Raw genomic sequence first — 25,857 nt, forward strand, 5'->3', positions numbered from 1 at the left:
TGTGCATACGTTTTTCTAATTGTTTATTGTTTAGTGGATACATAATTGTTGTCTTATGAAAATCTTATAATTGATGTGTTCAATTCATGAGAAAGCGTGAGTTTGTCAAAGTATCTCGGCCAAGCAGACCTGTTTGAGTCTAATTCTGGCTATCGAGTCCGCGGCAATAAAGAGCGGCAGAACCAAATTTCGGAGAGGCTGACTTCGAGCGAAGCTGGCTATGTATCATGAGTCAGACTCATAGTCAGGTCGTCTGTCTGAATATTTTGAGTCTGAGCGGGAGTAAAGTTGGCTAAATAAAATTCCTGTGAGCTCTTGGGCATCAGTGAGTGCAACTCAGTTGAATATTTGTTAGTCTGAGCATGGAGTGAACCCGGATGAGTAGAATTTGAGTTAATTTCAGTCAGGGGAGCCCGGTCCCAAAGAAGGTTCTTGAGTCTGAATTCAAGTGAGTCTGGCTGAGTAAAATTATGGTGAGTAAGTGTCTGAGTGAGGCTTATGCTAAAATAAGAATTTGTTAGTTTGATTGAGCTTCAATTAAAAATCGAACCTGCAGCCGCTTTTCATCGCCAACATCATAAGACAAAAAACATATCATCCAAAATTACACACCTACTATAATAAATGGGTAATCGTAATAGCGTAGCCATCTGCCTTCAAAGGGACAACGCGCCAGAAAGTTTTTATTCATAACTTTCTTTTCAGTTTTGAAATTCAGAAGGGTGTATTGCGGGGTATGTGAGCGTTACGTGGAGGCCCTATATGACAGCTTACCAATGCATATTAAGACACTTTTGATAACACGAAAAGCTGTTCGAGGAGAAGGCGCACGAGATGTTGTTGTTTGCGGCTGGGAGACTCTACTGTAATATTGCAAATACTATCTCGAATATGTGTTGGAAACGCCGGCTACGACAGGTGGTGAGAATATGGTTGTGGGGGCGCGTTGCTCGGTTCAACAAATTCTTCTGTCCATTTGTTCATAATGACATTCTTATTACCTTCCCATATACCCTTAAGTAAAAAAAGAAACGAATGTTGAATGCTCACTGCGATTACTTCTGTGTTCTTGGCCTTTCCTGTAGCAACGCAGATAATAACATAAAACGACGAGAACGCTGATTTATTCCAAATAAATTGACCACCCGGTGTGTATGGGTCTTATGCGGCAAAAATATTGGTCCATCGACTGTGTATTACATTGCATTAGAGAGTCAGTGACTACCACGTGGTGGGTGCGAATTTTGTTCTTAGAATCGCGTTGTGTGAGAAGTGCTTTAGATTATGGAATTTTCAGGATCACATAGCACTCGTAGTTTGTCATAGCAGCGGGATCATAGGTTCGTTGTTTTGATTCTAATATTTATATATTTTCCATGCGTGGTCATTAGGCTGCGAATCCTGTTTTCCTCTTTCTACGTATAGCGCCGTGATCATTATATATTTTTCTGCCGCGGTGTTTATTATTGCAGCGAAAGTTGTAATGGCAGTTTCGTGAACGACAACGGCACTAGCACATTTACTGCTGGAACCCTGAGAGAATACTGGTCACAGGTCATTGTGATCTACCGACAACTCTGTAAAGGCTGTCAGCTCAGGTTCGACGACTTGGCGGCTATTAGAGGATCATGCTGAGTTAATACAGTGCGATTAGTATTCATGAAGTCACCAGCCCTTCTTGTCCAATGTCGGATTCTAGGCAAATCCTGGTAATCCCACCTGGAACCCCGATGATGCGCTGTACATGAAGCCCGTTTCCAGTTGTGACCGTAAGTTTGCCCAACACTCGTCTTGCCTAGAAAGCGGAGCTTGCTAAGTCCGAGTGCTGTCGGCGGCTTCCGAAAGTGTTGCTGTGCAACAGGCCTGCCTCTATAGCGAACGGCGATCTCAACCGGAAGGGGTGTATCTGAACGACACTCCTTGATGGGGAGGGGGGGGGGGGGTCATGGTTCACGCAGCTACATCATTTACTGCTATGTTACTAAGCTTTAAGCTAAACTTTTTTCGCGTTAGTAACCCTTACGAATGTGATCTTTCCCAGTACCATGCATTGAACATATGAGCACTAAAATGCACTTTTCTACATTACCTGGTCTCTGGCTCAATCGCATTATTGCTTCGCCGCCTCTGCCTTGAAATAATCTTGCATAGATCTTCTGGCTTCTCCTGAAATATATATGCATATGAGGATGACACACACTTTTCATTTTCATGCACTCCAAAGCAAATTTCGTTAAGGACACAAAATATTTTTAAACAATCAGTCTTGTGTTTCACAAAACACGGCCTTTAGCACGAAGATATTTTGAAGACTGCCAGTAAAGATGAGGGTGGCGACTGTATCTGCAGTTAACGTACTCTTTCGGGCCCAACGGCAAAATACGACATGTAGGATATGTTAGCTAAAAGAAAAATTCGCAGGTGATTGCGATAGTCCCTGATGTGAAATTTGAGCGCAGCGCTATACGCGTTTTCATTTCGCGATATATTCGCTGGCACTGACAATCTGTCTCCTGGGGCACGTTGCAAACACAGTTCAAGTGCTACGTGATGGCCTAGCTAATCTGGAGATTGCGAGGGCAAGCGCGTGCATAACGCGGGGCCGTAATTTACAGCAGTCGCCGCATACACATCCCAGACGACGCGCGCTACTCTGACGCCAACTCGTAGAGACTGTCGCCACTCTACGCTTTCCTTCTTACGCTTTCATCATACCCTCCTCCACCCCTTCCTCATCACGTCTTTCATCCCCAGCTGAACTCCGCGTTCTCTCTTTCATCCTTCGCGGCGCTCGTTCCATCGGTTATGCCGACGCCTATGCTCGCCGTAGGAACGGGCACTTAAGAGCTGCGCTCTGAAAAAAAAAAGAGGTGAAAGAAACGCTCGGAGCCAGGATAATGGATGCATAGCAATGCGACGTGACGAACAGAGTTCTTAGTTGGAGGCAGCAGGAAGCAACCCAGTGGGCGCTAAATCTGACATCTTTGCTCGTAGAGCAAAGTCAACATATCTACGCCCATAGGTGTCCACCATTCCTGTTAATGGTCAGAAATGTATCAGATAGTTGCAACTCTTTCCCCAAAACAGATGAAATATAGCGTTACTGATACAATTCATGCCTACTTTCTTAATATTGAAAACCTCAAACAACTGTCGTGCGAATGGGTCACTACTTCAGACCAATTTCTTGACTTCCAGAAACGTTTGTTCACACTTGCACGAAATGTAATGCGCCGGTAGCATGGTCAGCCCCCACCTGGCTTAGCAATTGGCTTGGTGCACCGGAACAGCGGCATCGTAGCAAAACTAAGGGCTTGCACGTTGAAGAGCTTATCATTCCGTTTTTCACAGCTCCAATGCTTTCTTATCGAAGTTTCACGGTTCGTTCATGTTCTTGCAAGTTCATTTTTTTTTCTCATAACAGTGCTCCCGCATTTAGGCGAGTGCAGTCCATGAAGTGCTACTGCGAGTCATGCTCAGTGCCTTGAGTCCAGGCTCTGAGCATGCTCTCAAAAGTCGTTATTCACGTATTGAGAAAAAAAATACCGCGACGTCGAAAGCTTTTGCATGCGATGAAAAACCGTTATATACTGTTACAGATAACTTATAGTGGCACCACCATCGAGTGACACTCTTGTTTCTTGCGCAGTACTTCCAGCTCAGCTCTTTTTACCCCCGGGAAGGAAATCCCAAATAAATCAGGAACAGATAAAAAGAATAGTACAGTGCAAACTTCATGGGTTTCATTAAAGATATCGAATCAGAGCATACGCTGAGTTACAAGTTGAAATAGTGAGGTGCCTGGAATAATAAGAATTAATAAGAAATCCCTGAGCCGAGAGGGGACGAAATTCAAAATAAATCACAATAAACAGAATGAAGTATTAAAGTAAAAATTCATGGGTTTCATTACAGGCGTGATATTACAGCATAAACTTAGCTACAACTTAGTCACTGATGTGCCTGTTACAATTAGAAATACTTAGAAATCACTGAGATGACTGCAGGGAAAGCTCAGTATCGTTCAGAAAAAAATAGAAAAACTAGTATACTACAAAATCTATTGGTTTATTATAGGTATGGTATCAGAGCACAAGTTTAGTGACAAGTTGAGTTACTGAAGTTTCTTAGGAAATAAAAATATGAGAAATCACTGAGATTACCGGGGAGCATAGCAGAACATATCCCCTGGGTGCGGGGGGTCAGAGCTGCGCGCCTATTGGCTCTCGCCGCAGGCCACTTCCGCTAGCATGGCAGCAACCAGGGCCGCGGCCTGCGACGTTGCCTCCGAGATTTACGTTTGTTTACGCTCTGACGCTGGGCTGCCGCCGCGGTGAACGCGATGCAGCAGCGGGCAATGACGCCCATTTTGTGATAGGAGCACGCATCACTTGCATTGTGGTGAATCCCAGGCACATGAAGCAACTTGAACTGCTACAAAAAAAGAACCCTGTGCAACGTTGTGCAAGGGTTGTGCGCAGGCCTTTGACAACGCTACGCCACGCTGCCGAGAGCCGGGTTGTTTCGTTTTGAACGACGCTGAAAAAGCATTCATGCGGAAAGTGGACACGTGCAGCAGCGACAAGAAAGATGACTGCGGCATGATTATGGAGCCATGTGTCGAGACCACAACAATAACGACAACACGGAAAGCTTTTGTTGCAATTCGAACTGAATATTTCCGAGAACACGTGTACGATCAGGCAAGATTTAACGCCGCAAACGTTGCACGGATAGCGCGCTTGTCCAAAATATTTCGACGCCAAACAGAGTGACTGAGTGCACACCACGTGGAATAAAAAGCGCGCATATATTTGCAGATGTGCATCCATAAGCCTTCAAAGCCTGCTTCAAACCATAAGCACTTTCCTGCTGTCGCGCGTGCGGCTTAGGTCTGAGGCCCCATTATTCGTAGAGTATGATTTTTTGAAGCTTGAAGGAAAAGCGCGCGGCCAACACGTAATTTTCTCGTGTCTTATTTGAATAAAGCGTATACCAAGTAGGAAACTCTACTAAAACACCGAACTTCTTGCCATTCTTCAGTTATGAAAGAAAATGGAAAAACGGCAATTTCTTATAGCTTCAAAGCATGTGTAATGCGGCGAAGCATTCAGTGTATAGCAGTGAAGCGCGTGAGAATTCGCGTGTGTACGCAATGCAATCAACGCGTTTGCATAAACTGTAAGCCTTACTTGGCCACGCTTCTAGATTTTATTATCTCAGGTGCTCACCTGAGATAATATACTGCAAGATACAGTGTGCTGCAGTGAATTTAAGGGAGAATTTGCGCACGTGGTAAGTGTAAGCCACATGTTATAAAAACAGGAAAGCTCACTTGGCCACTGTTGTCTTTATTATCATCTCTGGAGCGCACATGAGGCCACCGTCTGCCAGTATTATTTTTCTTCTCGCTTGGTATACAAGTGCACCGCAGTACATACAAGTATTGCGGTGATATTCTTAAAGCATGTTCACCATCATGAAACGCGTATGCTGACGCTAGACTTCACCGATGTCTGTATGAAATTTATTCTTTCACAGCTTCTTTCTGAACCAACACGTGTCTCGCTTGACTGTGCAAACATCTTAGATTTCATAGTAATTAATCATCCCGACAGCTTATCATCAATAACTTTCCTTACTTCTATCAGCGACCACAAAGTTCTTCCCGCTACCTTTTTCTTTGGAGTCCCACTACGTGCAACATATCGCAAAACTATCCGCTTAAACGATAAAGGATACCTAAAGGAAGCCATCAACGACGAACTAACAACCTTTCTACCAAACTTTCAATCTTGATTTTACGAACAATCCACTCACGCTAATTGGACGGTGTTTAAATGTAAATTATTGAACTAACAGACAAACATATACCGAAAATTACGTTGCGTGCAAATCGTTAGAAACCATGGTTCACTAACCATGCAAAGCGACTAGAAAATAAGAAAAAATAAAGACTTGATTGAGCTGCCAAGCAAAGTACGAATGCTAACACATGGGAAAAGTATTATTATGCCAAAAAATGTAGTTGTCTGCTGTTCGCAGCGCCAAGCTTACTTGTTTTAACGTCGACTTACCGAAAATACTCAGAGAAAACCCCAAGAAATTATGGGAAGTAATAGACCCCACTCAAGCTTGCGCCACAACTCTTGCCGACGATTCGGGTGATATTATGACTGATACCGGCTGTGCCATTGCGTTCAACAATGCCTTCGCCTCAGCTTTTACTAAATACACTAGTTCTCCTCTACCATTAATGTCTAGTAACACTGTATCTTTAACGTCGGCCATTAAGTTCTGCGTAGATGGTATCTCCAATGTAATCGATAACCTCAAACTGTCGTCCTCCAACAGTATGGAAGGTATTAAATTGAAATGGATAAAAAATACTAAATATCTCTCAGCTGAATTTTTGTGTCTCTTATTTGCTCAGTCACTTTCGGCAGGCTGCATCCCTTATGACTGGAATGCAGGAAAGGTAATTTCTATATACGACGGAGGCCACAGGAATAACACACTAAATTATCGGCCCATCTCCTTATCGAGTCTTCCATGTAAAATAAGGGAGCACGTCATTTACTCACTCTTAATGGGCCATTTAGACGCCAGCCATTATTTCTCATGCTGCACAGCATGCATTTCCTAAGGGGTCTTATTTCGAGGCCCAACTCGCTCTTCTCCTTAACGACCTTCATGCGCATCTTGACTGTATTCAACAAACTGACGCTATCTTCCTCGACCAGGAAAAAGCTTTTGACCAAGTCTCTCATCGTCACTTATTATATCAAATTTATTTCTTCAATATAAACATGGATGTATTAAAATGGCTAAAAATATTCCTTACTAAGCGCGAGCAATTCGTTACTATCAACGGCTAGCCCTCTGTCTCCCGTCCTGTATTTTCAGATGTCCCTCGGGAGTCTGTTCTTGGTTCACTTCTCCTCTTCATTTGCATCAATGAGTTACCCCTTCATGTAACTTGCAAATTCGTATGTTCGCTGATGACTGTATGATTTATCATACCATTAACAATGACACTGATGGAGATACTTTGGAACAAAATTTTAATCATGTGCAGTCTTCGTGTGCCCGTTGGCTAATGAATCTTAATCCCAAAAATATAAACATATGTAATTTAGCCGTAGTCATAAACTGTTCTTCTTATCTTACACAATAGGCAACAATCCTATTGAAATAGTAAAATTATTCAAGTACTTAGGCCTCTTAATTTCCTGTGATCTTAACTGGTGCACGCATGTCAACAGCATAGCATCAACGGCGAAAAAACACTCCGCTTTATGAGGCGCCGCTTGCGTTATGCGCCTCAGTATGTCAGACTTGTGGCGTACAAATCCCTTATCAGGCCTAAAGTCCAATAGGCGTCCCCAATCTGGAACCCATGTAAGAAACATCTCGTTAATGCACTTTAGTGCTTCCAAAATCGTGCAGCAAGATACATTCATTCACTCTATTCATATTGTCACGAAAATAACGAAGATGGGCTTGACGAAAGAGAACAGCCTTCTTTTAATGATGCCTGACAGCCAAAAAAACCCCGCGGCATAACTGCGCCATTCGTCGTCTTCACTATGGCAATCGGTACTCGTAGCTGGCAGCTTACTTCGCGTCATTAGTATCCGTGTCTGTCCGTTCTCCACGAGGCTTACCCGGACGTGTATCGCGACGACGCCTGCCCCTCCTGCGGGCAGACCTCCACTCTAGCGCACATGCTGTGGGAGTGCGGGTCGACATACCCCAAGTTCATCAAGGAGGAGTGGGACTCGCTTCTGCGTAGCCCCGCTCTAGAAAAGCAAATCCTGGCTGTCCGGCGTGCCCGCGACCGGGCCGGTGGGCTAGACCTGCCGGTCCCGACGTGGGACTAGCCGGGTGCGCGACGAGTTCGCGTCCTCGCTGGACCTACAATAAAAGTTTCTTCACTCACTCACTCAGTCCCCACGTGAAAAGCAACCGTCCCGGTCGCTTATCGGAGGGTGACAGAGGGCGCCGGAGAAAGTCCATGAGATGGACACGTCTTCGCGGGCGTAGTACGGTTTGATTCGTACGACGTGGACAATCTCGGCTCGTGGCCATCGTCGGCTCGAGCTCATAGTAGTACTCTGACGGACTACCTCGTAGTTCACGTCGCTGAGTCACCTGAGAAGCCTGTACAGGCCAAAGCATCTACTCAGTAATTTTTCCGATATCCCCTGATGATGGGTGGGTGTCCAGGCCGAACCATAGTCGCCGCGTTTGTACTTGATGTTCCTTCGGCCACTGTTTTATAGGCATGCGTTAGTACTCTGCTTGAGGTGGATGGGGTTGCGAGCAAGCTGTCGAGCTTCTTCAGCATTCTGGACCATGTCGTGAGCATTGTTGCTTCTTTTTTTGTTGTCGACCGGGAGCACGGTATCTAAAGGTGTTGTTACGCAGCGCCATAAACCAGTTCCAATTGTGTGAAACGGGTAGTTCGTCTAGATGAATTTAAATTTAAATTTTCTGTCATTATGTTGACTGAAACTTGGTACCGCGATGACACCGATATTGTGCATATTGATGGGTATAATGTGGCCTATATAAATAGAGAAACTAGAGGCGGCGGTGTATGCATATATGTGGAAACAAGTATTGGCTATCAGTATATTGATGAATGGTCTCGATGCTGTGAAGACATTGAAATTCTGTGTTTAAAATTCGAAAACACTCTATTTACTGTAGTGTATAGACCTCCTCACGGCAATATTAACAAGTTTCTTCAATATTTAGATGAATTCTTTTGGTTTGTTAATGAAAATAATTATACATTAGTACTCGGAGGTGACCTCAACATTGACATGCTCACAAAGACTAGCAAACAAACTGACCTGTCAAATCTACTTCTTTCGCATGGCCTTTCAAACGTTATAACTACCCCAACTCGCATTACAGCTGCTACAGCCACCTTGATAGATCTATTTATAACAAATTCTGCTAACCTACTACATCATGGTCTGATAAGTATCGCTATCAGTGATCATTTGCCAATTTGCCTAATTACTACGGTTGAAATTAAACAGAGGCACCCGGTGAAATCAGACATTTATTTCCAAGACATTAATTCACAATCTCTTTCTTGCTTTCGTGACGAAATAAGCTCGTTGAGCTGGGATGACATACTCTCCTCTTCATCACCTGATAGCGCCTATGACCGCTTCATTAAGATCGTGTGCACAGTATACCAAAAACACTTTCCTTACAGGCACGTAAAAAAGCCTAAACACGCTCGCAAGCCATGGATCTCCTCGAAGCTAATCAAAATGATAAATGAAAAGAATAGGCTGTACCATGCGTTTTTGAATAGCCGTGACCCAGATGATTTAAAGCAGTTCAAGAAATATCGAAATAACCCGACTAAGCTGCAAAAACAAGCTAAATGCGACTATTACTACTCCATGTTCGATGGTATTGTTGATGCAAAACAGACTTGGAATAAGCTGAATTCTGTTATATCATCAAGGCGACCCGCCAGCACTATTAAAGAGCTCAAGGTTGGTAATGAGGTTCTTAAAGATGAAGCACTCGCCAATAAATTTAATGACTACTTTGCCTCTCTAGTTGAAAGCACTTATGATCAAGATGCCTTGATGTATTTGCCCAGTCCCCTTACACATTCTTTGTATATTGATGAGACTGATGACACTGAGGTTTTAAATGTGTTCAAAAATTTTAGGCGATCTAAAAGTGAGGATGTGCATGGATTAAAAATACAACCAATACTTTTCGTTATTGACCTGCTCACCCCTTGCCTCACTCACATTTACAACATCTCCCTAACCTCTGGCATTTTTCCTCAACAGATGAAAATCGCAAGGGTAGCTGTGGTTTACAAAGGCGGAGAAAGGGAAAACTTAAGTAACTATAGACCAATCTCAATTCTTCCACTGTTTTCAAAAGGTTTAGAAAAAATTATTCTCCTTAGGATGACTGCCTTTTTTAACAAATATTCTGTTTTAACACCATGTCAATATGGCTTCAGGTCAGGCTGCTCGACTGAAACTGCTCTTCTTAAACAAAAGGAACTAATTTTGAAAAATATAGAGGCGAGGAAACTAACATTGGGAGTATTTTTAGATTTCTCAAAAGCTTTTGACAGAATTAACCATGGAACACTATTACAAAAATTGAATTGTTATGGTACACGCGGAATAGTTTTAGATTTAATTAGAAGTTACATAACCAATAGAAAGCAATGCGTATCAATAAATAGAAAATTATCTTCGTTTAAACTTATTAAGCAAGGCGTGCCTCAAGGTAGCATATTGGGACCACTTTTATTTATCATTTACATAAATGACATTGTTAATATTGATGTTTCGATTACCTATATTATTTACGCAGATGACACGTTTATTCTTCTCAGGAACTAAGGAGGATCAACTCATCAATTTTGCTAATGAAATACTTGACAAGATATGTAACTGGTCTGTAAAAAATTCTCTCCAGTTAAACTGCTCCAAGACAAAAGCGGTCCTCTTTAGAGCGAAGTCTACGCCTTGTGATCTCACCCAATGCCTCACACTCAATGACACAAAAATAGAACTTTCCGCTACAGCAAAAACATTGGGTGTTATCTTCCATGAATTGATGCTATGGGACCACCACACCGATTACTTACGAAATAAACTTAGTAAGGCGTTAGGTATGTTGCGCAGATGTCAGAGGCTACTACCAATACCACAGAAACTTATGGTTTATACAGCACTATTTGCTTCTCACCTGCGCTATTGTAACCTGGTCTGGTCAAATAGTACTAAGAAATCATTAGGAAATTTAGTTTCAGTTCAAAAGAATGCCTTACGTGCTATTTCAGACTTACCTTACAATGGACATACGCGTGACATATTCCGGAAGTTCAAGATTTTACGTGTAGACCGCCTTTATGAGTATCAACTTATGTGTTCTTTTAAACGTGACATAATCAAGGGTACTAATCATATCATAAACATCGCGAACTTGCAGCGTAATCCTTCTTTTCGCCTAAATCGATATACGGAACACTGGGAAGACCCGCGCCCTCGGACTAACTATGGCCTTCAAGCACTCTCCTACTGTCTTCCCTCTACACTTAACAAATATAGTCTAAATGATGTAAACATACGCCTAACATCCAAGAGCACATTACTGCAAAAATTTCTGTGAATAATTAACTTTTTGGTTTGTCGGTTGAAAAGTATTTCCTTGCTATTTCGAAGTTGTCATTTCTGTTTTTCATGCATACATGTATGCGTATATGCATGTGTGTATGTATTATATATATGTATAAATGTGTGTATATATATGCGTCTGTGAATATCTATATATTGACCTTGCCACAAGAATGTACTATGAATATCTTGCCATGTTGCTGCCTGTTGTTCATGGGGAGGTAGGACTAGTCAAGCTGCCGTTATGCAGCTTTTATCCTGCCATCCCTACCACGTTGTATATATCAGTGTACTTATGTGGTAAAAATAAACTTCTTCTTCTTCTTAATATTACCTAGGGTAAAATTCGCTCCCATAACTTGCGCTCTACGTCAGCGTACATTGAGATCATATCGGCGATAAGTCTATTGAAACGCTCCGTAAGTCCATTAGGTTGTGGCTGAGTGGGTGTAATTTTCCGATGATTGGGGTGAGTCAGTGTGACGATCTCCTGTATTATGTGAGCAGCAAATTCAGTCCCTCGATCGGTTATTAAGAGGGAAGGGGCGCCGTGACGTAATACGATGTCATGAACAAAGAACATGGCAACTTCTGCAGATGTTCCGCGGGGTATAGATTTTGTTTCTGCGTACTGGTTTAGGTAGTGCGTTGCGACGACTATTCATTTGTTGCCTGCAGACGACAGAGAATGAACCGAGAAGATCCATTACAACCTGTTGAAACGACCCTGGAGGAGGGTCCAGGGGTTGCAGAATACCAGCAGGTTTCAAACGTGGCACCTTGCAACCGGCAGCTCCTCACGTAGCGCTGAACGGACGATAACAGCAGTGGCCAGTAAAAGCTCTGCCGTATGCGCGCTAACGCCCTGGCGAAGCCAAAGCTTTCGGCACATGGGTCGTCATGACACGCTCGCAACATTTCTTCACGCAGTGAAAGTGGGACGAGGAGAAGGAACGTTTCTTGGCTGTTTACGAAGTTCTTTTTGTACAGAACGTTGTTACGGAGGTAGTAAGAAGTCAGCCTTCGTGAAATCGGTCGTGGGCAAACAACGTCGGCTCCCTGGAGGTATTGGACGAGGCGAAGCGATGTACTGTCTGCATGTTGGATGTCAGCCATCTCGACAGTGCCTACTACACAAAGAAACAGGAAGTCTTGCTGTAAGTCACTTGGCTTCAAATGTATAGGTGCACGTGAGAGTCAGTCGGCGTCGCGGTGCTTCTGTTCGGATCGATAAACCAGTGTGACGTCGTACTCCTGAAGGTCGAGGCTCCAACGAGCGAGTGGGCCTCAGTGGTCCGTAAGACTTGCAAACCAGCACAGTGAGAGGTGATCACTTACTACTCAAAAATGTCGGCCGTACAAGTATGGTCGGAACTTGCCGATGGCCCAAATGACGGCGAGACACTCCTTTTCAGTCATGGAATAGTTGACCTTCGCCTTTCTAAGACTACGGCTCACGTAGGCAACTACTCGATCGGCGCCGTCTTGCCTATGGGCGAGTATGGCACCGAGCCCCACGTTGCTGGCATTTGTGTGGATCTCTGTGTCAGCCTTGTCGTCGAAATGCGTGAGCATGGGGGCTGTTTGCAGTCGCTTCCGCAATTCTGTGAATGCTGCTTGATGCTCGTCCGTCCACTCGAAGGGCACATCTTGGTGTGGTAGTCTCCTTAGTGGTTCAGCGATCCTTGAAAAATTCTTGGACAAAACGAAGGTAGTAAGCGCAGATTACTAATAAGCGTTGAACTGCTTTCTGGTCAGTTGGACGCGGAAACTGTGCGATGGCAGCTAGCTTCTCGGGGTCGGCGGAAAACCGCGGGGCTTACTACGTGCCCGAGAAACTTGAGTTCCTGAAAGCCAAAATGACATTTCTCAAACTTGATAGTCCGATTTACTTTGCTGATGGCGATGAGTACGTGCTTGAGTCGTTCTAGATGTTCATCAAACGTCCTAGAAAACTCCACAGGGTCGTCTAAGTAGATTAAGCATGTTTGCCATTTCAGTCCAGAGAGAGCAGTGTCCATCATCCGCTGAAATGTGGCAGATGTGGAACACAGGTCGAATGGGAGGACTTTCAATTCATATAATCCATCTGGCGTCAAAAATGCTGTTTTTTTATGGTAGCGCTCTTCTACGGCAATCTGCCAGTACCCTGACTTAAGACCCGAAGAGGTGAAAATTTGGCGTGGCGTAGAAGTTCCAGAGCGTCATCGATCCGGGGCAGGGCATAAACGTCGCGTTTGGTGACATGGATAGGACGTCGTTAGTCTACACAGAAGCGTACTGTATTGTCATTTTTTTAACCAGCACGACGGGGGACGCCCATGGACTTGTGAACGGCTGAATCATGTCGTCATTGATCATCTCTTGAAATAGGCACTTTATCATATCCCTTTCCATAATCGAAACGCGATACGGATGTTTACCAATGGCAGGTGCGGACTCGTCCGTAGCAAACCAAGTTTCGCAACGGAGCTGCGCCGCATTTTAGACTCGGCAGAGAAGCACGTAAAGAAGTCTTTGACGAGGTCGAGTAGTTGCTGTTTCTGTCCTTCCGATAAGCTGGAGTTAATCTGAATGCGATCACTCAGGTTGACCACTTCCGATGAATTAGACGAAGCAGTTCTCAGTGGAGCAACATCCGTCAGGGCAGCAATTTCATGGAGGAAAGCGACAGCTGTGCCTTGCGGTAACTGCTGATTTTCGTTGCTGAAGTTGGTCAGCAGGACTAATGAGTGTCCGTTCTGATGCTGGAAGAGGCCCCGTTTAATGTAGATGTTCCGCTCAAGCATTAACGGAATGTTTGCCTCGGCGATGCCCTGATAACCGTCTAATGCGTCGCACGTTACCAGGGTCAGTAGGCAGCCTCTTGGCGGTACTGTTATGCTGTCATCGACGATGCGCAAGGCGTTTTTGGTGTGGTTCTCGTTGCCAGCTTCACTTCCTGTGGCTTTCACCATAGAGAACGTAACAATAAATCTTTCCAGGACGATGACGTTTCCATTCGTCTGTAGAAAGTCGCCGTGGAATATCAAGTCCCTCGAGAAACTGGAAAGAATAATGAAGACCCCGAAGTACGTAAATCCGCGAATTTTTACTACAGCGCGGCATCTGCCCACAGGAATTAGCATATGACCTCCAGCAGTACGGATCGGCGGCCCAGTCCACTGTGTTAAAACTTTCTCTAACTTTGACGCAAGCTTTCATAACCGAGCTGTCAGCACCAGTGTCAAATAAAGAGGTGACTTTTTCGCCGTCTACGGTAACCAGTATATCCGACGTTACAAGTTGTCGCTGATTACCAGAATGAGCCTGAACGTCGTTTCGTTGTCGTCATTGCAGTCCGGATGGAGAATATTCAATGCGATCGGTGTCAGCGGCCTCACCTCCGGAGGTCTCTGGACTTAGTTTTCCGGGTTTGTAAAACTAGGTGAACGACGCCTACGAGCGTCTCGAGGAAACACGGCACTGCCCGATTCGTATCGAGCGGGCGATGAAGAACGGGGGTCGTGCCTTCGCTGGTCGAATGAATTGCCACGACGAGCAATTAATTTCTCTGTCTCCATACGGCGCTGACCTGGTCTATAGGAGATCCTGCAGACGTGGCCAGCCTCTCCGCAATGAAAGCACAGGGGCCTGAGGTCAGGATACCGTCAGGCGTCGCTTTTCCGCGGCCTCGGCTCCTGGATGGACGGTGGACTGCGACGCCTGAATGCTGCTTCCGTTTGTTCCATGGGGCGCAGGACGTTTGAGGGGCCGTACAGTGATAGTCGTCGAACGGCCTCCGCTTAAGTCATTCGGAATGGCTCCTGCCGTTGTGGTACCTCATAGCGTTCAGGAGCTTGAATGACTTATCCCGTCGCGCACCATCTCTGCCACAGAAATTCGTGCTCTCGGGGCGTCGGTTACCTGCACTTTCTGTAGCTCTTCTCGTACCACAGCCCTGGTCATTTCGCGCACGTCCTCGAGGTGGTTTCCAGAAGTCACGGTATGGGGGCTGTCCAAAAGTTCCATCAGGTTGCGGTCGTATGGTCTGGCATGCGGTCGAAGGGCCTTTTCCATTGCTGTCGCTTCAGCGAGGAAGTTCGCAAGTGTAGTGGGTGGATTTAGAATAAGCGCAGGAAAAATATCTTCCTTCACACCTCGCATCAGAAATCGGACCTTCTTGTCTTCAGCCATTGAGGTGCCCGCATGTCTAAAAAGCCAAACCTGTCTTCAGTATACGGGGTGACGCTCTCGTTCGGGGCTTGGAATCTGGCCTGTACTGCCAACTCAGCTCTTTCATCTCCGTGCTGTAATACCTGGCGCTCAGCTGTCGTCGAAATTTGGCCCACGAAGACAATGCTGTTTAATCGTTATGAAACCACATCCTCGCAGAGTTTTGGAGCGCGAAGTACACGTTGAGCTGCTTGCGGTGTTCGTACCATCTGTTGCATTCGGCGACCCGCACCAAATGGTCTAGCCAATCTTCTACCTCTTCAGTAGCATCTCCGTGAAAAACAATCGGCGCCTGCGGCTGGTTGATGAACTGCGCTGGCACAACAGCGGCAGCAGAGAAGGCGGTGGGCTCGGATTGATAGTTCTGATGCTCCCAGGCAAAAGACCTTGCTCAGGTTGGAGCCCTTGCAGACGGTGGCTGGTACGTGCGTGCACAGGGGTAATCCCTCCCGGGCTACTCACAGGAGACGTGTCAGGGGTACACTGCGTCTCCGGCAATGGTAGCACGCACACTGCACCTCCACCAGTAAAACTTCACGAAGATAACTAAGGCGGCCTCGCCGAAACAGAACAGCCTTCTTTAAAGATGGCTGACACCCAAAAAATACCAGGACACAACTGCACCCTTCGTTGTCTTCTCTCTGGCGATCGGTACCTGTATTGGGCAGCCGACCTCTGCCGATTGGCGCTCGTAGTGGGCAGCTTACATCGCGTCAGTATGACGCAAGCACATCATCCTTAAGAGAGAAATCTTAGTTGCAGTCGCTCTCGCACCGCCGTAACATAGCCAGCGTCGATCTTTTTCATAACTTTTCCTAGAGTTCACTTTATCGTGTGCCATACATCATTCTACATGCAAGAATATCACAACACACTCGTCATGCGCTCCAAGTTGTGAAACGACCCTCACCCCCCCATCCCTGGACTACATTTTCTGCTTCATTTTTCTCTCGAACAGCAACTGATGGGAATGGCCCCACTATGTTGTAGCTACAAATAATCACCACGTGTTCATTGCTTATGTTGCTTCAAGTTTGTCAAATTGATTACCCTATCTTGTACAAATTCATCATCTACAGTGCCTTTTCGATTGTATCCAATGTATCTACCTTTTCTCAAATGTTCCCCTAGTTATTGAAGGGAATTCTCCATTGCCGATGTTTCTCCTCTTCGGCCAAAACAATTACAATTTTTTTCTTCTAATAAACATTGGTTGCGGGTATGTATTTGTTTATACATGGCATGCACCACTTTTCAAATATCCCCTTTGTTATCACGTTTAATTGTCCTTGCATGATGTACCCCTCTCCTTATGTAACACCCCTCATAAAAGGGCTTTTAAGGAAATAAACTAACGTGACCTGACTTGATTTCCTCTACTCGTTTGGAGTAATTTTCACTGATACTGAATTGTACTCCCTTGAGTTTCAGAGTTTTTCAAGATTTTGTTGTGATCCCTGAAGTCTCCCACTTTCAACATGACCGGATCGCTCCTATCAGGCATTTTGTTACCCAGTCTGTGTATTCTCTCAATTGAGTTCCACTTTTCATTAAATAATTTGCAAAGATTTCTTCATTGAATTTTCTTTATTCTCAGAATCTTTTTTTCTCTATTTTATGTATGATGAGATTGTTCCGTCTAGAAGGGTTCACTAATTCCTCGATGTGTTTTGCAAGAGCAGGTAATTCATAGTCATGCTTACGAAAATTCAATTCTATCGTTCCAAGCCGGTTCGGAGTTTTACCTATCCCCTTAGTTTGTTTCTCAATAGTCTGTAGTCTAACTTTTGTCTAAGCAATACAGGTATCCGAAGATGTCTGCCTTCTTTAGTTTTCCCTTACCTTTGCTAATACTTCAATCTTATTGCTCAATATTTTGTCCAGATTTAATTCAGTATCAGGCCCAATGTTTTGCTCAACGTGGCCCGACAATTTGAGCAACATACGTGCAACTAAATTTCAGTATTTCACGCTACTGCGGACAATATGTGGAATAGACAGCAGTTTCAAGCACATATAATTGCTCCGCGTGCCATATTTTATCTCACCGACGTGTACAGACAGAGAAACTTAAGATGACAAAGTCACGATGATGCAGCCGTGTCCACTGAAGCTCTACTTGAAGCTCCTTGCCTTTTTATGATCCTGCCAACTTACTAGCGGGGCTGCCTGGGACGTCATTGTGTTCCAGGTGAGTGCCAGTCGACCAGTTTCACGTGGCACAGCATTGTTGTCACCCGCTTCAATTTATCTGCGCTGGGATGGCTATCCCTCAAAGATAGTTGTGCACTGTAGAACCTGGCACAATAGTTCGGTGTTCCAGAGAGGACAAGGACCACTGGTCAGTCCACGAAAATCCATCTGCCAAAACCTGTACAAACAGATGAACGTAAGGAGACAAAGTCACAGCGATGGTGCCGTGTCCACTCAAGCTTGAAGTGAATGTTCTTGCTTTTATATGATCCGGCCAACTTTCCAACGGCGCTGCCTGGGACGTCATCGCGCTCCAAGTGGGGGCGCAGTTCACCATCTCCACGTGGCACACTATTGGGGTCACTGGCTCCAATCTTCCTGGCGAGTATCGCTGTCCCTTGAAGATAGTTGCGCACTGCCCAGCCTGACGCAATCGTTCCATTTTCCAGAGAGGGCAAGGGCCGCTTCTTGGTTCGTGGAAATCTATTCTGCGAAAACCTGAAAAAAACTGTACAAAAAGGAGAACATAAGGCTGCATATTCACGGCGATGTTGCCGTGTCTACTGAAGCTTGAAATGAAGGGGATGGCTGTCCTTCGAAGGTAGTTACGCACTGCCATCCTCGCACAATATTTTCGTGTTCTATAGTTGGAAATGGCTACTGCTCGGTCCGTGAGAATGCATTCTGCCGAAACCTGTTCAAGCAAAGTAACTTAAGGCGGCATAGTCATGACGATGCTGCCGTGTCCACTGGTCCACCATATTAAACACAAATCTCACTGAAAAACGTGGTAAAAGCATTATATTTGTTTCACTTGTGCATGCTGGCATAAGATGCCTAAGGGTCTTGCTTGAAAACCTAAACTTTCAGTGTACATCTACTGCTTGTGAGGCGAAAGGTACCCCAAGAATGTCATGTAAGGGACAGCATTATTCAAGCTGATTTTGTGAGACGTACTTGTTTCTGTACGTTTTGTTTTGTTATCCAGGCTTCACGACTCCCATGTTTCTCCTCACAATCATGTAACATTGCAGACAAACAAAGACGACATCTTGTGTATTGTCTATTCACTCGTGTACATAATTATTTCGCAAATCTTTTATTGAACACTGAGCGCCTTTCTATCTAAATTCTTTGAAAATGGGGAGCGTAGACTTGTCCCACTCGTTAGGTCGCGTGCGTTGCAAAGCGTCAATAACAAAAGGCCTTCTGGCTCGACTAGAAGCGCTTGAGAGCATGATACAGTTTGTGGCTTTTGTGTGATAACTTCTCTTGGTGATGAGATAAGGTCTAGAGTTTATGTAGGCTTTATATAGCCAATGTGCAGACTGAGTTTAGAGCCCAAGCTTTATTATATAGTTACGAATATAATCACTAAATGCTGACGCTCCAAAGCTTTATATCAATGTATAAAGGTGCGAGGCAATTGCGCATCGTCTCGTTTGAGCTGAATGGCGAGAAGGCTTCAAATAGAAACAAAATTAAACTGTTTCGGGAGTCTGCCAGCCAGTAACATTTAACACGTGAGAGCTAATTGGCAAGTTTAGCAAACTACCAATAACGCTACCACATAAATAATATACCCTAGCTGCATATGAGGTCGGGACTCGGCAAAGTCCAAGAAGCATGGTGAAATTTTTAATGGATGGTAATGGTACACGCAATTCTGTTATTGGATTCTTGCCGTCTAGGCAGGGTTTGCGGGCTGGGATCAAGTACCAACTATTACTGATTAGGTAAAACTTTCTTCATCTATTTGGATGTATTGTGTGTAATGTGTGGGAACTGTGGATTTCCCATAAGGTGTTGCAATGTCGGTTATTAAGCTGCAGACATATACGAAATAATAGCGTCTGCTGATATACCCGACGGGCACTGTAGCCTGCACACTATGTAAGTCTAGTTCAAATGCCAATACTGAACTTCACAAAGGAATTACTCATTGGCTGTAGAAATTATTGCTTGGGAAACGGTAGCTTTCAAATATGAACACATGTGAACTACTCTAATTTTATTTCTTGAAAATAAAAATTTTGCACATTACTGGTGCATTGCTTAAAGACATCATAAGATACCTACCACTTCCAGTCAACCTCGTAATGCTGGGCGAATAAATAAGATCGGTGTCCCTGGCAGCGTATTTCATTATACAGGCATAAGTGTTGGTGGCCCAAAGTTCGTCTGTCGTAACTCCGATAACGGACCCAAACTTTCTCAAAAGTATGAAGAGCCTAAACAAACGGAATTATTGCAGGAGCATCAGTAATATAAATGTGCATTAGATATTCAAAGCACAAGCCCTTTCTATACAGCTTGCTAATATTGAAAAATGGGTACAGACAACTGCAGCAGGATCGCACTTGCAGAGAGAGTACTGGCCATGAGCATAATGTGCACGGGTAGCCAAACCACATACCGTCTAAAGGCTCAACCACCCAGTTAACTTTCATCCTGCTTCATTCACATTATTATCCTTGCCGAAATGTTGAAACTGGCCATTGGTAGAACCCAGAAACAAAAACTGCACCGATTGCAGACAGCACAAATCAATGGTTCGTTTACATCCTTCTGCATAAATCTATACGTATTAAGCAGAGATGTGCACTCTCTTTTAGGCACTAAACGAAAAGGCACTTTAGTGTCCATAGAGTATTCCTGTGTCGCTGATCAGGCGTACGGGTGACGGCATGAGACGCTGGCTGAAATATCGCAGAAAACAAAGCCGGCAGATCCAACGCCCTGTGTAATCCATGTCATGTGAATCAGTGTGTGGGGAGCCTACCAAATTAAAGAAACGACCATCAGAGCACCAAGACGCAGGCCGCTATTTCATGACGTACATGATAGCAATGTCACGACATTCATGCCAGCACGTATCATTGTTTTTTCGTCATACACTCTTTTCATGCTGTGCCGATTTTGGTACATACCAGGTTAAGGAAACGACATTGAGAGCACCAAGACGTAGGCAGCTGTTTTATCACCTACATAATAAGAAAATCATACCATTCATAGAATGACCAATCACTTATGTTTGTCATACACTCTTATCATACTATGCCAATTTTGGTACATACTAAGTTAACAGACCAACCATGAGAGCACCAAGATGCAAGCTGCTAGGTATACGCTGTCAAAGTGGAAAGTGTTCGCCTAAAGATATCTCTTCTCAGACTATCTTCTCAGAATATATCATGCGCTTCCGCATTATAATTGTAGAAAGTACAGTCAAAATTGACGCTTATGTGTTTTGCAAGTGATGGAATGTTTTAAGACGTTCGCTTGTTTGGCTAGTTGTCAGTGAGCTTCCACCAGTGAGAGAAGAGAGTTAAGTCATGGTGGCGGAGATACATGGTCGAACACAGCGACTGCGTCTACAGATTCGTGGACATTGTCGTGCGTTCCCAATTGGGGATGCATGCACGGTACGTGCGCGGAGAGATAGAAGGTCACCGTCATTTTGTTGAGAAACCGACGAAGCAAAGTTGATGCACCATCACCGATACGCTCAACTACGTTGCGGCAGAACAGATCCATTACGGCCGCAATCTCAAGAGACGCGAAATATCGTTGGTGCTCGCAATAGCAAGCACATGCGCTAAGCTCGGACCACATATGAAAAATAAACATTATCTTTAATCATTATTAGTAACCATCCTTTGAACTTTCATTTTATGCAAAGGACACTGTATTCTAGAGCTATTCCATTGTGTTTCTATTCTGCTTCCTTTGTAGGTCACAAAACCGCGAGAACGTCCTGCCGTATATGATGTGTGCGTACTGATTTACACGATCTTGGAGAACAAGAGATGCATAAATCTGTAATAATGCGCCTAGTTTTTCATTAGACATCAAATGATGGTCAAAGATTTTGCAGGGAGCACCCTATTGTCTATTTTGTCACAAAACCTCACAATACAGCGAAACCTTACCACGCCAAAGAGACATGTAAGCTTTAAAGAGCCATTGATATGAAGAAGAAAACTGGGGTGGAGTTCACTAAGCGCGTAACCAACAAACTTTGGCGAATGAAAAAATGTTGCGAGAAAAGTGTATTCACAATGCTAAAGCTGTTGCATCAGCAAGCTTGCGAAACCGGCGGCAGCAAAGACGAGCGCCGTAGTCAGAAAAAGGTCGGTATGTAATGGTTGCACACGCGATACTAAGAGTAGGTAGATTCAGAAAACGTAAACAACCATCGGAACTGCCACAGCAAAAATACACTTGAACGATAATGAGGTAGCAGTCTTAAGAACCAGTCTATTTCTATTAAGAACCAGAATATGTCTATTTTAAGCACTCCAGCTGACGCGGTAAGTGCTAGAACGCGCTGTTGGGGCTTACTCGCCAGAGGCCCCTATTGATATTAGAGGATGGCGGGGAGTTCTTTGATTTGTCAGCTTAAAGTGCGAAGTTCATTGAGAAGTTTTACTGCCTAATTGTATTTGAGCGTGCGCTGGTGCGCAAGGCAGTAAAATTAATGCTGTGCTGTGAACCGCTGCTTACTGTCTCACGAGCCGCTACGTTTTAGGCGCGCAATAACCTAACTTGTCTTATTGGTCAGGACACTCTATCTGGTGATAGCATTTATAGGTGGTGTCCAACTCTGACAACCACCAAGATTGTCGTTGATGTATTTTAAGCACTTCTACCATTTCTTTTCTACTTTGAGCTTTCCCTCGCTCAAAGGGGCGCGGACAATTATTTTTCCCGACGCTTCTGAGGCTACAATTCTGCACGTCAGATAAAGCAACATCAAAAAAACGCGTATATATTTGCAGTTATCAAAACCTGTTGCAGTTGCGCAGTTTTCGGTCGTCTTCTATGGTCTTAGCCTCAGTCTTCCATTATATAGCTCATAACTTCAAGCCCGCACTAAGTCAAAGCGACGTAGTATGTATACCCACAGCTTGGCGCATTCTGCTGCCTACGATAGGAGTGAATGTATGCGTGCAATAGACGGCAATCCAGTCTATGATATGAAGTAGGACTTCAACACGACGACATATAAGAGCAAGAAATGTCGAGTAAAATCACATACCACCATTGATGCGAAAATTACGTATCTTCTATCTCATGTATCATGGATCATGATGGTGCAATAATGTATGATCATGTATCATTTATGTACACTCGTAAGGTCTGTCATTGTCACGAGACCACCAATTTGAACCGATTTATTCGCAAGCCAGCTACAATGTTAAACCGTTATGTGATTTGTGTACGGTGATGTGCATTATTCTGACGCGCACTTGAACATAGGCTCTTATGGGGCTCGTAAACTTATGGAAACGTTGGCGCTGAATGCTGTGTTGATGTCGACTGATTAGCCTTGACTTCTATAAGGCGCCACTTGTGCTATGATAGACAACATGGCTAGGGGATGCAAGCCACGATGTCACCAGACCGTGAACTGTTACCGGTCTCTGAAATTGAAATGTAGGGGCCGTTTTGCATTTAGTCTCTGTTGGAATACGGCCGCCTGAACCTGTAGATATGCTATGATAGACAACATGGCTAGGGGATGCAAGCCACGATGTCACCAGACCGTGAACTATTACCGGTCTCTGAAATTGAAATGTAGGGGCCTTTTTGCATTTAGTCTCTGTTGGAATACGGCCGCCTGAACCTGTAGAACGAATTCTTGACCTTGTGCGGGGCACCATTGTGTTCTATCAGCTCAGAGGAAGCCAAGAAGTGATGAGCGTGGATAAGATGTCACAATGTGGTAGGTAGCGAAACTTGCATGTGCAGGTCTTAGGCAGCAAAGTTTTGTAGTATATGTACGTATACTTGTACAGAGAATGTTTTTATGAACGTCAGTTTTTAAAAGCACTCTCGTTGTTTATCTGTGTGCTTTACTCCATCCTTGTCTTAAAAACTCACTCCAATAAAGTATATTATTCGAACTCGCCCAAGAAGCCACACTCCTAAATTCTATTCGCTTTGAAAGCACACAAAAATAAATTCCGCTACACAAGCAGAGCATTTGATTAGGTTTTCTAGACAACGTTGCGGGTCACAGGCCAATGTCGGCGTCTGCAGTTACGTAAGTTCGACGGCAGCAGTATAGGCCCCTGGCAGGCTGACAGAGGCAGACACACTCAGAACGGCTGAAGTAGGCGAATGATACTATTCACATTACAAAAAGTGCTTGTCATTCGTTAGGGCTTTTTTTGGCTGAACCTGATGCTTTATTGCTGCACGCAGCAATGCACGAACAGACAAATGAAACTTCATGCATCGTCCAGCATTCATAAGGTAGCTCATGCACTTATCATGAAAAATATACGTTTCTTTGTATCTACATGTGTAGGTATGGTTGTATCTAACCGTTTCCCACCTACCTGGTTAACAGAGTAGTCTGTAGGCAAATACTGAGGGCATCACACTGCTCGGCTCAGGTAACAGGGTTGGTAGCTAACCATCAGACAAATTTAGGGGCGCTATAACGCAGAACTATTCCAAACTTTTCAATTTCTATTCAGCAATCAGCCCTCCGCTATTGGTGAAAGACTTTTGAACCACCCCCACTTCGCCTGTCTCTCCCGCGACGTCACGAAAACCGCGATAGCTCCCCATCTGATATGGCACGTGCACACTTATTATGCATCAGTGGACCGAACAAAAAGAATTGTTATTTCTGATTAGATGTCTTTTAGTGATTAACCTTCGGCTATTTGTCAAAAGTTTGCGGGCTCACCCCATTTCCGTTGTCTGTCACGGGATGTCACAAACCGCGAAAACTCACCACGTCGCAGTGACGTGCAGGTGTTAAAGATGCAATAATATGCCGAACAGACTTAATTTTTTCGGAATTGCCGCAGGCTGCCCATTACGAAAGGGATAAAAGATGGCTGCCGCAGATCACTCAGGCACTGGCTGCTCACACCTGCCGGAAAGCGTGAGTTTATTTGCGTACAATAAACCTTTCTGCGTGGATTTCAAGAAAATTCGGCACGTTTACGACCTCGCTCTACCAACTCTACTTTGCTGAGGATTCGTTTTACCGGCATTCTTAGCCTTCCATCGCATGCCACTGCGATTTTCGACCAGCCACCTCTAGGAAAGTAAGGGAAAGTGGACCAATCGCAGACGCCAGCCCCACCCTCTTCATCCAGTTATCGATTTTCAAGGCACTGGCTCCGCCCCATCGATTCCCTCTCCACTTGAGCGTGTTCCTCGCCTGTTGTCAGCCAATTAGATAAGGCAAGCCGCTCACTGTAGGCAATGCTATTCGTTTTTAAAGCAAGCAAAAATGACCTCCTATAAACGAGGGCAAGGTTTGATTGGACTGTTCAGAAAACGCTGCTGGTCACCGCCCGATGCTTGCGTCGGCGGTTATACAAATTTGATGTCAGGAGATTGCAATAAAAATATATTGGAGCAGTTTTAGGCTATATGACCGTAGGTTACTGCGTATGTGGCAACGTGTGAAAACGGGCCGCTCTTCAGTGAACCTGTCTGATGCCGACATGGGTCACTATAGATGCGAGACTGGATAGATCCCGCTATTCGAAGGAACTCTTCCGTGCCGAATTGAAGCACAGTGCAAGTGCTAGCCGATCTGTGCTGGTCACAATTATTCTCTTTGATACCAAATTGGGCCGATGGGTATGCACGAATAGGTGTCTGCATCTCTTCAATTAACGTATTTGATGCCAACTTGGTTAACTAGGCATGTGCCACTGTATATGGACTGCTTTACCATGAAGAAAAAGACGCTTTATATGCACACTACGCTGGGTGGCATTTAGCCCACATCACAAGAGTTCTCAAGCGCCATACATTAGCAGCATACGCCAGAAATACAAAACATACGTGTCGCTTTAAAGGAAGGCCTTTAGCGCCAGCGCTTTAGTAATCTGCGCGGAGAATGCACTGGCTGTGCGCGGCTCTTTAATGAGCCTCTCGCCGACCTGGGTCACTATGTATCTGCCACTGAGCGTGCAACAAGCGACGAAGGAACCATTGCCAGCGTTCGCAGCTACTGACGCTCTAGCCTTCTTTTTTCGGAGGCCACCAGCGGTCTTTCCGCCAGTGCCACTTGAAGGCGCAGCGAGTTCTGAAATTAGAGCGAGAGAAACCCTGTTGCCGCATCGCATGTTTCCCAGCATTCGCACACATCGGTGCGCCACATATTGCAAATGCCACCCCAGGATTCGTCGGTTCCTAGCGAAGTGCGCAATAGGAGTACCTTTGCGACACACGCCTCCTGTATAACTCATTTTGACAGAGCAATACATTGTTTCGTTTTAATGATTCAATG

The 25,857-nt window shown here is 44.7% G+C and overlaps 1 protein-coding gene across 4 annotated transcripts in view; it reads right to left on the reverse strand.

The window, feature by feature from the left end:
- Window positions 1-25,857, reverse strand: part of LOC135916861 (uncharacterized) — a 116,922-nt gene that overhangs the window by 84,655 nt on the left and 6,410 nt on the right. For 2 of the 4 annotated variants that reach the window (XM_070521387.1, XM_070521388.1), the window contains 2 exons: window positions 19,668-19,819; window positions 2,090-2,166 (listed from right to left, as the gene is read on the reverse strand). In XM_070521387.1, coding sequence (XP_070377488.1) covers window positions 2,090-2,166; window positions 19,668-19,819 — 229 coding nt within the window. The remainder of the gene's footprint in view (window positions 1-2,089; window positions 2,167-19,667; window positions 19,820-25,857) is intronic. The other 2 variants (XM_070521389.1, XM_065450286.2) reach the window with 1 other exon arrangement.

The sequence above is a fragment of the Dermacentor albipictus genome, chromosome 7 (assembly GCF_038994185.2).
Source record: "Dermacentor albipictus isolate Rhodes 1998 colony chromosome 7, USDA_Dalb.pri_finalv2, whole genome shotgun sequence".
Lineage (NCBI taxonomy): Eukaryota > Metazoa > Arthropoda > Arachnida > Ixodida > Ixodidae > Dermacentor > Dermacentor albipictus.